At 42.1% G+C, this 15,727-nt stretch overlaps 3 protein-coding genes across 24 annotated transcripts in view; 2 read left to right on the plus strand and 1 right to left on the minus strand.

The window, feature by feature from the left end:
- mark3a (MAP/microtubule affinity-regulating kinase 3a) overlaps positions 1-4,486 on the plus strand; it is a 53,955-nt gene extending 49,469 nt beyond the window's left edge. For 8 of the 18 annotated variants that reach the window (XM_084569402.1, XM_084569413.1, XM_084569410.1 and 5 more), the window contains 2 exons: positions 2,501-2,545; positions 3,619-4,486. In XM_084569402.1, the coding sequence (XP_084425528.1) occupies positions 2,501-2,545; positions 3,619-3,964 (391 nt within the window). In that variant the 3' untranslated portion in view covers positions 3,965-4,486. The remainder of the gene's footprint in view (positions 1-2,500; positions 2,546-3,618) is intronic. The other 10 variants (XM_084569415.1, XM_084569405.1, XM_084569417.1 and 7 more) reach the window with 2 other exon arrangements.
- Positions 4,487-4,957: 471 nt separating this feature from the next.
- Positions 4,958-7,979, minus strand: ckba (creatine kinase, brain a). Its single transcript, XM_084569497.1, has 8 exons — positions 7,848-7,979; positions 7,398-7,599; positions 6,598-6,752; positions 6,388-6,520; positions 5,774-5,945; positions 5,570-5,693; positions 5,303-5,492; positions 4,958-5,225 (listed from the first exon to the last, which is right to left on the minus strand). The coding sequence occupies exons 2-8, from the start codon at positions 7,588-7,590 to the stop codon at positions 5,047-5,049; spliced, it is 1,146 nt and encodes a 381-aa protein (XP_084425623.1). The 5' UTR covers positions 7,591-7,599; positions 7,848-7,979; the 3' UTR covers positions 4,958-5,046.
- Positions 7,980-8,444: 465 nt separating this feature from the next.
- Positions 8,445-15,727, plus strand: part of trmt61a (tRNA methyltransferase 61A) — a 31,130-nt gene continuing 23,847 nt past the window's right edge. For all 5 annotated transcript variants that reach the window (XM_084568704.1, XM_084568706.1, XM_084568705.1 and 2 more), the window contains exons 1-2: positions 8,445-8,682; positions 10,333-10,679. In XM_084568704.1, the coding sequence (XP_084424830.1) occupies positions 10,349-10,679 (331 nt within the window). In that variant the 5' untranslated portion in view covers positions 8,445-8,682; positions 10,333-10,348. The remainder of the gene's footprint in view (positions 8,683-10,332; positions 10,680-15,727) is intronic.

A 15,727-nucleotide genomic window follows, 5' to 3' on the forward strand; every position in this document is an offset into this window, starting at 1 on the left:
TTCCCTCTCTTCTTCTTTCTTTCTTTTGTCTTTCTTTTTTCTTTTTCTTGTGAGATTTATTCCTCAGATCCACGCTCTTTTTCTTTCAGATTCAGGAGCAGAAGATATAGAGAGTTGTAGGAAGATGAACATCTAGAGTAAGGGGCCGTTTCAAATCCCAATTGTCGGACTCCTCACCCTCTCACCCTTTCAGTCTTGTCGATTTTCACAGCCGACACAAGGACCCGCTGTCAGTCCCGTCTTGTTCACTCGTCCTCTTGTTGTTGTCGAGGAGTTTGGAGTGTCTTCCTCCTCCACCTCGTCCTGTTTTTCTGTCCCGCGGGCTGCAGTGCATGCCGGGAGCCTGACACCGATGACAATGATGTTGTGCTCTTAATCTAATCTAGCCCTGCGCAGACACATTTTTCCCGTTAGAGGCTGTTAAACTGTTCTTAAACACCAATAAATCACAGCGAAGAGTCAGAGGAGGAGCACAGAGGCAGAGTAACGCTCCGTCTGAAAGACTAAGACCGAGCGATAGATGTAATATTAAACCATCATCTGGTGCATGATCCTAAAAGAAACTGACTGAGGACACAATTTATTTGGATAAAATAATCAAATCACTGCTTCCAAACTGCACTGATCAGCCACAACATTAAAACCACCAACCAACCGAAGCCTTTCTGTATCAAATCCAGCATCTTCAGTTCCCAAAGGAGAGACTCCAGACCAAATTTAGGGTCCAACCAAGTCCCTCTGGCTTCTGGGAAACCTGGGTCCTGACATTTATGTGAATGTTCCTTTTATATATATCCAAAAAACACACGCAAAAAAAAGGCACCTGGACTTGAAGAGTTTCTTGAAGACGTTTCATCCAAGCAGCTTCTTCAGCTCTAAAGGACTGGTGGTGGAGGAGTTGGGGTTCCTTTGATACCGACCACCACCTGAAGACCAAGCACACCTCCATGTCAACGACTAGGGGCTGGTCTTTACGGTCCCCATGACATAAATGAGGCTCCGGGACCACCTACTTCCATGTGTCCGTGGTCCATTGTAGCAGCTTTCAGTCAGAGGTCAGGGGTCAGCATGGACACCTCTGTGATCCACTGAGTGTCCTGACTCCTTTCTGTCAGAACCAGCATCAACTTCTTCAACGGTCTGAGCTCCAGCAGGTCGTGACTAGATAGACTGCAGACCGGGAACACCCCCACGAGAGCTGGAGATGTTCTGACCTAGTTGTCTAGACGTCACAGTCAAAGTCTCTCTTTAACTTTGAGGACAACGTGTTCCCACCCGCTGACCAGAGGAGCCACGATGAGCTGTCAGTGGTCGTAATGTTATGGCTGATCAGCTCATCCTCTCATTGAGAAGCTGAATCGACTAGACTTCAGACGTAGAAGTCATGAAGCTAACAGTTTGACTTCCACAGAGTTTCTTCTTCTCTCCTTCCAGACGATCGTCCCCTCATGTCACCCTGCTGCTCTTTGCCTCTAGTCTGCAGTAAATAAATTCTCAGGACCTCGTTCATGCACACAAGCGACGACTTGACTCCTCTTCACTCTTTTGTCCTTGATATTTAAAGAGGTGTGAAAAACGTCCAAAAAGTGAATGGACTTCCTCTGGTCCGGCCGTCGGACTCGTTGTCGTCGTCGTCTTCATCGGGTGGAAAACGTCTTGGTTTGAGCTGCGTGGCACAGTTTATCACATGACAACAATAATTAACTAAACCATGATTTTAAATGTCACATAATAAGGTTTAAACTGTTTAAGATGACTTTTAGTTTCATTTTTATGTAAATGAATCAGAAAAAAGACAAAAACTAATAATATTTCAATTAATTTAATTAAATAAAATTCATTTTTTTTGCTTTTTAAAGCTCATTTCTAATAAATTAGCTCAAATTCATTACACATTTAAATCAAGGTCCCAATTACTTGACATTTAACTGGAGTTTTCACATATCTCTGTTAGATTTTGTGAAGAATCTTTTAATCAAACTACTATATTTGTGAGTAATTATCTGTCTGGATGATGTCAGGTGATTTATTTCTAATTACGAGGTCAGCTAACTTGATTAAATTGATTATTATTTATTATTAAAACCTCTTTATCTTCTCTAAACGGGGAATGAAAGCAGACTTTAAATGTGAAACCACAGCAGGCTGACGTTGGCTGCTTTTATCTTTAAATAGTTTCTATTCCCGGCTGAATCTCTGCAGCTGATGTTGTTTTTTTCCTGCGTCCAGCTCTTTTATTTTTTCCTCTCTCTCTCTCTTTCTTCTTTCTTTCTGTGTTTACCGTCGTCGGTTTCAGTTTCGTGATCTGATCGTTCATCTCTTGTTTATTTCTCTCATGACTCTTCACTGGTCTCGATGGTGGTGGTGGTGGCTCTCGTCGTCGTATTCGTCACATGTTTCTTTTTTTTATTATTATTATTTAAGAAAATAAAATAAGTTGCACAATCCACATCTTTGATATATTTTTTTTCTTCCTCCTCCTCCTCCTCCTCGTCTCCAGAGTCTCAACCGAGTTTGAGAGAAACGGGAGACTTGAGGGCTCAAGGTGAGGTTAACTCCACACGTCTCTGAACGTAGCTTCAGTTTGTCGCTCAGCCCCACCTGTGCATAGGAACCCCCCCTCCCCTGCTTTGTTCCCCCTGGGATGTTTGAGTGTGTTGCTCCGCTGCGTATTTATTATTCATTTGTTATTGTTCTTATTATTTTTGTGTTTTGCATGGCACTGTATTCGCGTGCTGCTCTGTTAGCATGGCATGTTCACCCTGAAACCCAGAGGCTCCTGAATGCAGCATGAATGTGTGTCGCTCCAGTTTCCAGCTTCGAGATAAAATGTCGTGTTTGATCTATGAAAAACCCAGAAAACATCATTTAAAATAATTTTTTTGACTCCTCAAAGACAGAATAATCTGTCTGCTGCACAATTAAAATATTAGATTCTCTCTTAATATATCAGATTTACTTTTTTTAAAACATCAAACTCTGCTTCATCCTTCGCCAGGATGATGTTTTTATTGATTTTATCTGTCCTTATAAACCAAAATATTTAAAAATTCACATTATTTAGATCTTCACTAAATGATTAATTCTCTTATATGTTAATCTGGAGCAAGGTTTTTTTATTTTTTAAAGGAATTAATTGATGTAATAAATAAAGTTGCAGCAATCTTCTGGGTTTTTCAAAGATGTCTGAATATTTATTTATTATTTTTGTTAATTTATTAAAAACAGATGATTGGTTTAAAGTCTCAAAAATATGTAGTAAATAATTAATAAAACATAATAAATAACATTGTTTAAATAATTCAAATCAATCTTGTTTTTTTAATATATATAAATAAATATTATTTAAATGATTTAAACGGAGACGAAAATAAATTTAATATATTTTTTTTTTATTTAAATTAATCCAAATTGATTAATTTACTTGAATTACTGATGGACTTTTACTATAAGGTGTCTTTGGTGGACTCACACCAGACTCCAGCTAAATTTTGCCTAATTTTAACTGATCCCAGCAGCTGCTTCTGCCTTTAAACGTCCTGCTCTTCTTTTGACAGTGAAAGATAAGTTCTTTTAAAAACTAAAACTCCTCTCTCTCTCTCTCTCTCTCCTCAACAGTCGCCATGTACCTGGGGATCAAAAAGGGGAAAATAAAGACGGTAAACCCCGCTCCCTCAGATTCACTTGGAGTATGAGGACCACCAGCTCCATGGAGCCCTGCGACATCATGCGGGAGATTCGCAAGGTGCTCGACGCCAACAACTGCGACTACGAGCAGCAAGAGAGTTTCCTGCTTCTTTGCGTCCACGGAGACGGGCAAGCCGAAAACCTGGTCCAGTGGGAGATGGAGGTTTGCAAGCTGCCCCGACTCTCCCTGAACGGCGTCCGGTTCAAGCGGATATCCGGCTCATCCATCGCTTTCAAAAACATTGCTTCCAAAGTTGCCAACGAGTTAAAGCTATGAACAAAAGGGTTTCAAAAAATATATATATATAAATATATATATATATCTAGAAGTATTTAAGCTGTACAATCATCCAAGTAGCAGTTTCCAAATGTCTCCTTTTTTTAAACAAAAATACAGAGTATGTATTGAATATTATAATGTATAGATTAAGGCTTTTTGGCAATAATCACTGAATACTAATATCTCTGTTCTGGCCACACGGGGGCGACATTAACGAGTTGATTTGTCATGCTGTGAATGTGGACAAAAGAAAAGCATTTCCTGGTCTTATTTATTTCATCTTATTTTTTTTTTTTTTCTTCTCTCCTGGGGAAAAAAAAAAAAAAAAAGGAAGATTACGTAGCGTTCTGTTTTCAGTGTAAATAATGTATCTTACTTTCAACACGGCTTCACTGCAGTACTCTGTTTTTTTTTTCCCTTTTGTATTTTGTTGAAAAAGTAGAGATGGCGGGGGGAAGTCCGTGTAAAATGCCCACATGGTTAAAGGGTCACTCACGTCTCAATTAAAGTGTCTGTCAACTTGAACGTCCCGTCTCATCATTTGCATCTGAACACAACGTGAATTTAAATGGATGCTTCTGTGTTTAAGGGAGAAAAATAGGAAGTTAAACCTCAAGTTTACAAGCAGGAGGGTTAATTAAAACTTTAATTTGACTGACATCTTCACTTCAGCGTTCAGAGGTTTAAGTCTCAAATGCTGGTTCCTACATTTCCCATAATGCATCAGTGTCCAAGAGATTGTTTTTCTAAAGATGACTTTAGTGTAACCCTCAGCTGCATTCAAGGGTACATCAATAGGTTGTAAATCTGATTTACTGGCCAAGTGTACAGAGCCAGTAACCCCTTAAGTCTAAAGTCCAGTTTGCCACCACCTTTAGTCAGAATAACTTTGTCATTACATGACTCATTGACCTCTCCAGAACATCAACGATCCAGTTTGATCAGAGTAATGAGGCTCTGATCATGTTCTCACTAAAGATCACAACTCAGTTTAGCTTCAACGGGTTCTTTATTTTCACCTTAAATTACACAAAAACAAAAGGAGAGGAGGGTGGAGGAGGTGTTGGTTCCAGGATGAGTTACTTCTGGGCTGGGATCATGTCGTCGATGGACTGGCCCTTCTCCAGCTTCTTCTCCATGTCCACCAGCAACTTAACTCCATCGACCACCATCTGCACCAGCTCCACCTCGGAGAAGCCCAGGCGGTCAGCGTTGGAGATGTCAAACACTCCGCCCACAGCAGCAGTGTCCACACCACCTGATGGGAAACCAGACGTTACACTAATGTTCTGATGAAAACTCAGAACCAGAACCACAAGAGTGAAGGCGACTCACCAGTTCCACGTTTCTGGAGCCTCAGCCTCTTGAGAACCTCCTCAAACTTGGCGTTTTTGCTCATGTTGGGCAGCTTCACGTGAACTCCAGCGCGCAGGCCGGTGCCCAGGTTAGACGGGCAGGTGAGGACGTAGCCCAGGTGTTCATTCCACATGAAGGCGTGGCCTTTGTCCTTGAACAGACTCTCGATCTGAACGCAACAGAACCAGGTAGATGTGAGTAAACAGAACCGTGCTACAGGTCAATGATGAGGCTCAGGGTACCGACCTTAGTGAGTCCAGTACAGAAGCGGTTGAACACTTCCTTCATGTTTCCTCCTTTCTGCATAGAGATCACACGCAGGTGGTCCTCCTCGTTCACCCACACCAGGAATGTCTTGTTGTCATTGTGCCTGAAAACAGTGAACACTCATTAGATCCACAGGTAGAAACATTTATGGCTGATGGACTGAACATAATGAACGTGAAGTACCAGATGCCCCTGGCGTCGGGCCAGTCGCGAGCCATTCCTGAGGCGAGGAGCAGAGGAGACACTGGCTTATCAAACAGGAAGTGGTCGTCGATGAGCTGCTGCTGCTCAGCATCCGTCATGTTCTTCAGGGCGTAGTATTTCCCCTTGAGGTCTCCAGATAGAGAGGCCAGAGCTGCAGCAACAACAAACATTTAATGAACATGTCTCAAATGTCAAACATCCACTGAGACAAGAAACTAAATCCTGTTACTGCAGCGTTTGCTTGAAAGTTTGTTTAAGTCAAACATGATTTTAGCTTCTGAACTTAACTTACTAATGTGCTGCTTCTCTCCGTCTTATGTTTGTGAATCTTTTGTCAAAGACCAAGTAACCTTATGTCAGGCCAGGGTTTATGAAACTACTTTTAAAGGTTAAACAGTGACTTATTTATTTTAATTGCTGCTCTGATGAATTCAGTTTGCCACAGCTCAGTGTAGTTCTTTTACATTATGGATTATTCCATGTGCCGCCACTAGAGGTCAGCCCTGCAGCAGAGATGACTCCATCATCCCACATCAGGGTCGATGATACATTTGTTCCACAGTGACTGAGCTTCCTCCAGTTTCAGACTCTACCTTCAACGGAGAGCTTCTCCACAGCACGCCTCTCTCCTCGGCTGCAGTGCGGCGGCAGACAGAATCCACGGACGCTGCGTCCTGTTCGGACTCTGGAGCTCAGGACATAGTTGGAGTCGAGGTCGTCACCGCCCTTTGAAAGGACAGTGATGTTAGATTCATAATGTCAGACTCTAACACGGGTCCTGGTTCAGTGAGAAGCTGTGGTACCTTCAGGTTGCCTGGGTTGAGGTCAGTCTTGTGCTTGTCTGTGGGTTTGTATCCTCCATGTCTGTCCTCGATCACGGGATCCAGCAGCTCCTTGAAGACTTCATACGTCTCCTCGTCCCCAGCAACACAACCCACAGTCATGATGAAGGGGTGGCCTGCACGCAGAGTCAACAGGGTCATGGAGGAGACAGAGTACAGCGTATGAAACACATCCTCACTAACTCATGTTGCTGACTGTTACTGTACCAGGATTATCAACCCCTGTCTGAATGACACCATCTATGGTGAAGCCGTTGGGTGTAGCCTGCGCTCTCAGCCTCTTGTACATGTCCAGGGTTAAGAACTTGGCCATGTGGTTGTTGTACTGACTGAGATCTGGGAACTCTTCCTCAGCTGACAGCCTCTTCAGCGTCAGCTTGGCCATACTCTCAGAGCTAAACACAAACATAGTCTACATGGTGAGGGTGAGTAACCTCCATACTCCAGTCTGCAGGCTGTCCCTACCGTAAGAGCTAAAGATGACATAATAAACCTGACAGCAGCAGAGGATTAGGAGCGCCTGCCCTGCATACATTATGTAACTCTAATCTTTACCATTTGCTGCAGTGCTGTGGAATATTCCTCTGATAATGGAGGCTGCCTTTCTAACGGCTTTCCATATGCCTAAGTGAAGGTCATAATTTATCCCCTTGGAAAGATCACAGTGCAGAAAGCGGTAAGTCTCCTCAGACCGGCCATTAAACCCGGTGGACCGGACAGAGCAGATGGCTGCTCCGCCGACAAGCCGCTCGCGTTTTTACCTGGGTTATCAACCCCAGTCTGAATGACATCATCCAGGGTAAATCCGCTGGGTGTCTGTTTGCTCCTCAGCCGCTCGTACACAGCAGGAGTCAGGATCTTGGCCATGTGATTGTTGTGCTTGCTGAGGTCCGGGTACTCCTGCTCCGAGGTGTACTTCAGCTTCAGCTGGTTGTGCGTGTTACCGAAAGGCATGTCTGCTCCCTGGGCGGAGGATGGAGGGGAGAGACGGTGAAAGGCAGCGGAGGAAGTGACACTGCGGCTCACGGCGACAGTGCAATGTTAACACGGGCGCGTTTAAACCAGCGAATGCATCGTTTTACATCATTATCTCATCAAACTGCACAATTATTTAAATTGTCTAGAATCCATCCAGAATTAAACCGTCTATAACGCACCAAAATAGTAAAACAAATAAAGCTGATTGCATTTTAAATGAACCAAATATTTACCTGTTGTTGTCTGATCTGTGGACTACTACTATTACTACTGGACGTTGAAACAAAGATCCCTATTTTTCCGGCCGAGGAGCTCACAAATCACCAGCGGTGTCCCAACAGCTCTCCGGACGGACTGATGCGCTGAGACGGTCATTTATAGCCGAGCTCTCCGCTCCCATTGGACGGTATTTGGAGTCCATTCATTCAATTGGACGCGCTGATTCGGATCCGGCGGGGGACTCCCTCCTCTTTCACTCACAATTCACGTCAAACCATATGAATTTAAGGTTGCTCATTTGTTGTAAGCTCAGCTAAACTGAATCTATTAATTTGCTCGTAAAGTAATAATTACTGCAAATATTACAGCTTTTACTCTCAATATAACGTCTACGGCGAAATTACACATCACGAATTTACAGTTATTTTTGTTTTATTATCGCTGCCTTAAAATAAACTGCAGCAAAATGCAACTTACACATGAACATATTGTTAATAATCAAAGTTATAAGACTTTATAAGACAATTATTTTTCTAATTTTACAATTTTTACAACAAGCTGTAACGTGCCCGGGTTTGGAAACCACAGATTCATAAACCATATGCACAGCCTCTCCAAATAAACTCCGTCTGAAGAGGAGATTTATTGATCCGCGGTTCGGGTCATATCCGGTCTTTTCGGTTCAACTTCCTGTGAAAACAACACCACGTGTGCGGCGAATGAATGAGTAGCTGTCACCGCTGTCCACATGCGCACACAACAGCATTAAGAGAAGTGTTTATCCTATAAATACTTTTTTTTTTGCTCGTCCCCGGACCGGCAGCAAAGAGAATACAGATCGCGGAGAAGGTAGGCGAAGAGATTCCAGTGATTCTCGTCCCTGCTGAGAGCAGTTAGCCAACGGTAACGGTAGCTAGCGTTGGCTAAAGCTAGCATGCTACTTAGCTAACAAAACGAACTGGTTTTAAACGTTCAAACACAAAGTTATTAGTTTGGAAACTTACAGACATTTTGCACTGTGACCTTTCCCATCTATCCGAGGTTGCACTGTTTTCTAAATTGCTTTAAAACTTGACCCACTACCTCCTCTTAACGTTAGTTAGCCAACGGTTTTCAAATCGAGCTAACGTTAGTTTCAGTTACAAGAACTTTCCAGTCTTATTCTCTGTGGACTGATATTTCCCCTCGTTTTAGTTTATGTATATATTAAATCAACAAAAGTTGGTTAACTAAGCTCCCGTTGTGCCTATCCGTTAAATATAACACAACAGCGTACGGTAACAACAGGTTAAATTATCTTTGTAACTCAAATTTCTGCTAACAAAAATGTCAGGAACGTAAGCACTCATTAATCACTCACATCTTCTCCAGGCTGTCGGACATATTTACGTCTATTTTCTCCAGAAGCAGTAACTTTTAAGCGAATTATTTCTCTTCCTTCTTCTCACTAACGTTGTTATCCGTTAAGGGAATCTGCCGTTGGGAAGATTAGCTGAATTTAAATGATAACGGTTCGTGCGCGTGGAATTAAAATTAACCAGTTTCACGTTTACCCGTTGAGCGGTTACCACGGCAACCGCAGTGGCAACCAAGGGAGCCATTTTGTTTCCTTTATTAATTTGGACACAGATTAAAAATGAAATAATTAAAAAGTCATATTAAAGATGAAAATTAATTAACAAAGTCAAAATCAAGTAAATTTAAGATTCTCGGACCCTTGCTACAAAATAAAATAAAATAAAATTGCACATTCGGACTCTTGGAAATGCAGACTGTTTAAAAACCTGGTCCATTTACAGTAAAAAAAAAATAAAAAATGTCTTTCTCGAGAGAACAATTCAAGAAGAAGGGATTGTGCACTTGTCTACTGAAATATTGGCTAATATAACAACATAGAAATAATCCTCAACTATACATTTACACAAAGGTTTTTTGCCTATTGCTTAGTGTGATTTGTATGTAAAGGGAACATAGTTGGATGTTGGCACAGATTTTGATTCATTTCCTTATGTTTCAGCTCTATTACTTAAATATCAGTGCTGCGTTAAACACAGTTTTGTCTGCATTTATGCACATCATATTTAAAACCCATTTTCCAGTTAAAATGATTCAGCATAAACTACTGAAGAGAGTTTTTCTTTATCAAAACAACAACAAATGCTCTGCCTTACACATGCACTGTCAGCACCAGATGATTCAGCTAAGTACAGACCTCCATTTTAATGATTGCTTTGAGTGCACACAGCAGACACTGAAAGTCTGTATTCACCTGCACTGTTTCTGTTGAACAGCTGCGGATATCAGCCTGCAGCTACTAGCTAGCATCGCACGTTGTTCTCTCAACTCCCATATCTCTTAGTTATAATTAATATCTTGTCAAAAAAACACAAACAGAGCTCAGATCATTGTGCAGTTCTTTATTTTAGTGCATGTACAATCTAACCAGAGTCGGCTAACATTCTGCCTGTTTGCTCTTGTTTTGTGTTTCACCTCTTGCAGAGTGACTGTGCTAACCATGAGTTTTGTGGAGTACTCAGACCTCATTCAGGATGGGGACGTTGCGATCGTTTACCTCAGCCACAACTCCGTGATGCCCGTCAAGGTGCAGCAGGGCGCCCAGACGCAGACGCGCTACGGGGTCATTCGCCACTCCACCGACCTGATCGGTCAGCGGTACGGGTCGAAGGTGACCTGCAGCAAAGGCGGGTGGGTCTACGTCCTCCACCCAACGCCGGAGCTGTGGACCATCGCCTTGCCTCACCGCACACAGATCCTCTACACCACAGACATCGCCAACATCACCATGATGCTGGAGCTGAAGCCGGGCTCCATCGTCTGCGAGTCAGGTGAGGAACATGTCATAGAAAGGAGGGTTGTCTGTGTTTGCAGAACAATGAAAGTCAAACAAATACAGTTTAAATTGAGATAGTAGTTTGGTTGAAAGGGAACTGTGGCCTTGATGCAGAAGTTTAGCAACTCTAATGATATTTGCATTTGCACAGAAAGGATGCAGCTCAACATGGCTACTGCAGGAAAGTACGTTAAGTGGCATAAGCAAGAGATTTGCAGCAATATAGTAATGGGTAACTATGAATATTCATGTTAAGATAGTTGTAGCGACAATAGGAGAAGAAACCTTTGAGAACTCATCTCTATTTTTAGGAAGTGACCAATGGGAGCGACTGATACTGTTTGTTGTGTGTGCGTCATGACTTTGGGAAATGATACATGTCGTGGAACAAGCTGTAAAGTCTCTCTCTCACTGAAAGCACATACGTTAAGTTCAGCTAGTTAAACTCCATAGCCTATTATGATATAAATTATGATTAAAAGTTAAATGGTAGTTATTTAGCAGTGAGTTAACCCAAGGATTAATCAATTACTCTATCATCAAATGTTGTTGGCCCTCATTGACCTTCAACACTTGATGTTTCCAGCTACAAAAGCTAGCTAACTAGCCAAACTGTTTTCTAAATATGACCATTTTAAAATCCTAAGTCAGGATCACAGACAGCTGTTTGTTGTGTTTGTGTGTCATGATTTTGATGAATGATTGTGGAACAAGCTGAAGTCTCATGTTGTGTCAAAAATAAAAGCTAAATGATAGTTATTCAACAGTAAGTTAAACCAAGCATTAATCAATTGCTATATAGTCAAGTATTATCCCTTAATGACCCAGGCTAGCTAACTTGTTTGTTGAAGCTGACCGTTTTAAAATACTCAGCTGTTTGATGTGTGTGTGTGTGTCATGACTTTGCTAAATGAGACACATTGTAGAACAAGCTGTGAAGTTTCTCGCATACTTTGTAATTTCTCACTTCTGAACTCAAAACAAAACGGAAGTCTTTGTTTCCCTCACAAACATTCAGTGTTGTAAATATCCAACAGGGTTACCTAGGCAACCAGAGCCCGGGGCATCCACTAGATAACCAACTATCGGCAACAAAGAGATGGACAACGAGCAAATCGCTTCATGTGCGGACGAAACTGTAGTCCGACAGGCAGATTGGTGCAGCGTCAGCAGTAGTTAATGTGTTGTACCTGACTGTTGTGAATTCATCAGCCTCATTGTCCAAAAAGCACATTGAAGATACAGGCGTGTAGTGACTGGGTTCTCTTCGAGATAGAGTGAGGAGCTCAGATGTCTTATTGGGAATTTGTAGGAGATCTCAGGGTAGAACCTCTTTTATATCCAGGCTTTCTGTTAAACATACTAGAGAGATTATATAGCAAATCTGTCCTGGGAAAACCTCTGGAAACATCTGGAAACTGTCACGGCCCGCTGACTCAGCGTCCAAACATCGGATGAGCCGCAGAATAATGCTCAGATTTGAAACAGACTTCTTTACTCTTCAACTGCAGTGTGACTCGGAGTTTCAGATATGTGTTCAAAATTATTTGGGTTAGATGAAAAAGTAGCTTCAGTCTGCGCAGGAAACATTCAGAGAGCAGTGAAGTGCACTTTGAATCACTGGAAATGCTCAGAGCTTATTACGCAATCACCAGTGCACATGCGTAAAGCGAAAGAGAAGATTTTTTTTCAGCTATGCTTGTAACGCACAAGTGAAACATGAGTCGCGACACGGCCAGTTTAGACAGCTGGAATAGAAGCGGGTCCTTTCTGCCAGATGTGCATGAAGTGGATAAATGATTTCTCACACTTAAGATTTAACATTGATCAATGTTGTTTCCATCTTTGCACCGTTTTAGTCTAGTTGAAGCCTTGAAGCCTCGCCTGTTCTTCTTTTTTTTTTTTTTTTTAATTAAATGAGTCACTTGTTTTTAAGATGTCTCTGGACTCTTTATGAGATTACCCAACATGAGTTTTTAATTTGAAAGATTCCTCTGTTGAGGATTGCGTGTTTTGCTGTGTTACAGCCTTCGTTTTTATGATATAATACGGCCTCAAATCTTTCCTGCTTTAGCTCAAAGAACTGCCTGATTTTAATCTCCGTGTTTACACCTTTGACTCTCAGCCAGATGTTTTCACCAGCACAGCCTCAGCTGTTTATATATATAACGTTATGGGATTGCGACAGATGTGTCTCAGTGCACCCAGGCATTATGTAATATGGTCTGTGACATTGCCACGCTTTGTCCTCCCTCTGATTTTTCTCCCCTTGCGTTTCCACTTCTTTGCATTCAGCTCCATTTCCATTTGTATAATTGCAATCACCCAGAGTGTGTTGTTGTGTTTGGTTAAGTAGTTTGATTCTTTCAGTCTAAAACCAGCAATCGAGGCGAGGAGAGGTGTGCGCTGCAGTGCTTCATCATGCTTTACTGCTGGCTGCCCTCTACGTTATTGATCATATATATTGAACATGTGTGGGGGTGTAGATTGGAGGGTCCCCGGGTGATGAATGGGTTCAGTTGGTGGTCTGTGTAGTCAGCACAAACACCAGCAGTATCTGCATTGCAGGGTTTCCCCCCAGTATGGTCAGGTTTTCGTCAGGCCTAGGTAGACTCCCACGGCAAACGTAACCATCTGGGATTTTCCAGAAATAGACGTAAAGGTTGAAATGCTCACCGGCAAATGCACCGCAGGGACACAGGGCACTGCTCTATATTGCTGCAGCAACACATCAATTAAATTAATGACTTTGATTGCGTAAATGCGTTGATTGGCGTGGAATTTGTCGCCATGTTCCTCCCTAATTATGGCCGCTGCAGCCACCAAGCATCGTGGACATAGATAAAGTCCAAACCCAATCATAAGACTGTGACGTCAGTATTCTCACTATTAAAGTGACTTTAGTCAGATTGTTAGTTAGTGGTCAGTGTCTGTAAGTCGTCGTCTTTTTTCAGACCAGAGCTCAACAAAGACTCTCTGGAGCAGATGCTAATGGGTAGCATGGCAGCACAGCCTCCAAGTTGTAAGCAGTTTTTTATTTTTTTATTTTTTTGAACAATCAGCACAATAAATTGAAGTGAAACCATACTACGCAATGCTAATAAGTGACAAAACAAAGTTAAAATATGTTGTTATGACAAATCTTTTGATTAAAAGTTAAATGATTTAACTCTAAGTTAACTCAAGGATTAACCCACTACTATATAATAAAGAGTTACCCTCGTTGACCTTCGACTCTTCCACTTCAAACATCAAAAGCTAACATTGCCTAATTGTGAGTAACAGAAGAGACGACTAACACATATCAGCTCCACAAAATAGCTTCAAGTCAATGAAACACACCTGGTCAGCACTTTGTCCTTGGTACAGAAAGTAGAGGACCCTACCTGAGTGCTCCCATCAACTGGCCGCAAACCTACGCCCATCAAACAAAACGCTTGGTGCACTGGCTGTTGGGGCATACCAAAGCTAATCCTGGTGGGCCATGCCATGGTAGGCCAATGGACCGAGAGCTTCTACCTCGTCCCATTCTCTTATTTTTCCCTGAAAACTCCCATAATCTGCGTATACCTCAATCTTCATTAAGGAATATATGTCATACATGGACCCGTAAAGTTAGTTTTGTTTCTCTGGCGTGTCCCAAGTTGCACAATCCACCCCTGTTGGAAGTTGCGTCGCTCTGCTGCTTTATGCAAACATGACTTTAAATAAAACTATCTCTGGATGTGTAAATCCACGGAATCACTTCATCATTATTATGTGTCAGTGAGCTGCTAATCAGCATTTTAGCGGTGACTCATAACGCTGAGTCTGATCGTCTTTAACAGTGGTTCTGTTGAGAGGAGAACTTTTTGTCAGCTGGCTGTATAAACATTTAGAGATTAGCGGCGATAGTTGTGTTGGCTGTTCAGTCGTGTCAGGAAGTCACCCTGGAGTTAGTTTGTTCTTCAGTGTGTGTATAGCAGCCTTTATTTTTTTCACACCTGTATCAGTGTTTCACATCGAGCAGTAAAATATTCACTAATGACCTCTAGGCCACAAGGAGGAAGTTGAAAGTCAGGGAAGCAAAGGGAGCTCCTACTAAATCCAAATAAAACAATAAACCACAATAAACTACCTAAATGTTTGATTGAACCTTCCTTCACTTTTTAACTATGAATGAATTGGTTGCATGACAATTTTGTTAAGATTCAAGCCATGGTGCTTCGTTTAGTTGCCCACATGATGCACAGGTGGTTCAGGGATAGTTTCTAAACCCACATTGTTTTGTCCTTTGGACCAAAACAGTGACATCCTTCCAGGAAGTAGTAACTTCAGTGACAGATTCAGAGATGGTTTTGTTGGAATGTGATCTGATCATGATTTACAAGTTGTACTCTGCAAGGACGTACAGTTAGGAGTTTGTATCCCACTCTGGCAAGAACACTCTTCCTAGCTTCCCAGAACTGTAATTAACACCAGATGCACGTGAGAGTGAGTTGGCTTTTTAAATACAGTAATATGTCCCATCAATTTTTGCTTTTTAAACCCCAGCTTTGGTCCAGTTGTTGATTCGTGGCAAGAATCTCCCTCAACAATCACCCAGACACCTGCATTTGACCTTGGAGCTGATCCACAGCAGCGCATGGGAATGAGCGTCCAAGAACCACACTGGTTAAGGACCGGAGGACATTTATCTGTGGCTTTCACTTTCTAGATGGACTGCTGGGAAGTTATTTGACCTTTGTCCTGGTTTCGCTTCTCATCCGGCCAACCACGGCGTTGGCCTTGATAGGGGAAGAAGATTGAGAACAGAAATGACCCAGAGTTTATGTCAGAAGTTACATTCAGTCCTCTTCCCCGACTTCTTCTGTACCAACAAGACGTCTTGTTGTGTGAGCAGCTTAGAAACCCTTGATTTGAGCATTTCCATCAAGGCAAATCTTCCATTAAAAGGCAGTTCATTGTTATTTGTGCAACAAAGCATTGTATTATGCTTTTTCTAGTGCCGCCGTTGGCACCAATAAAGAAGCGTGAACAAGAAGACCACTTGACAACAGTGTT

This window comes from Chelon labrosus, assembly GCF_963514085.1.
Source record: "Chelon labrosus genome assembly, chromosome: 20".
Taxonomy (NCBI): Eukaryota; Metazoa; Chordata; class Actinopteri; order Mugiliformes; family Mugilidae; genus Chelon; species Chelon labrosus.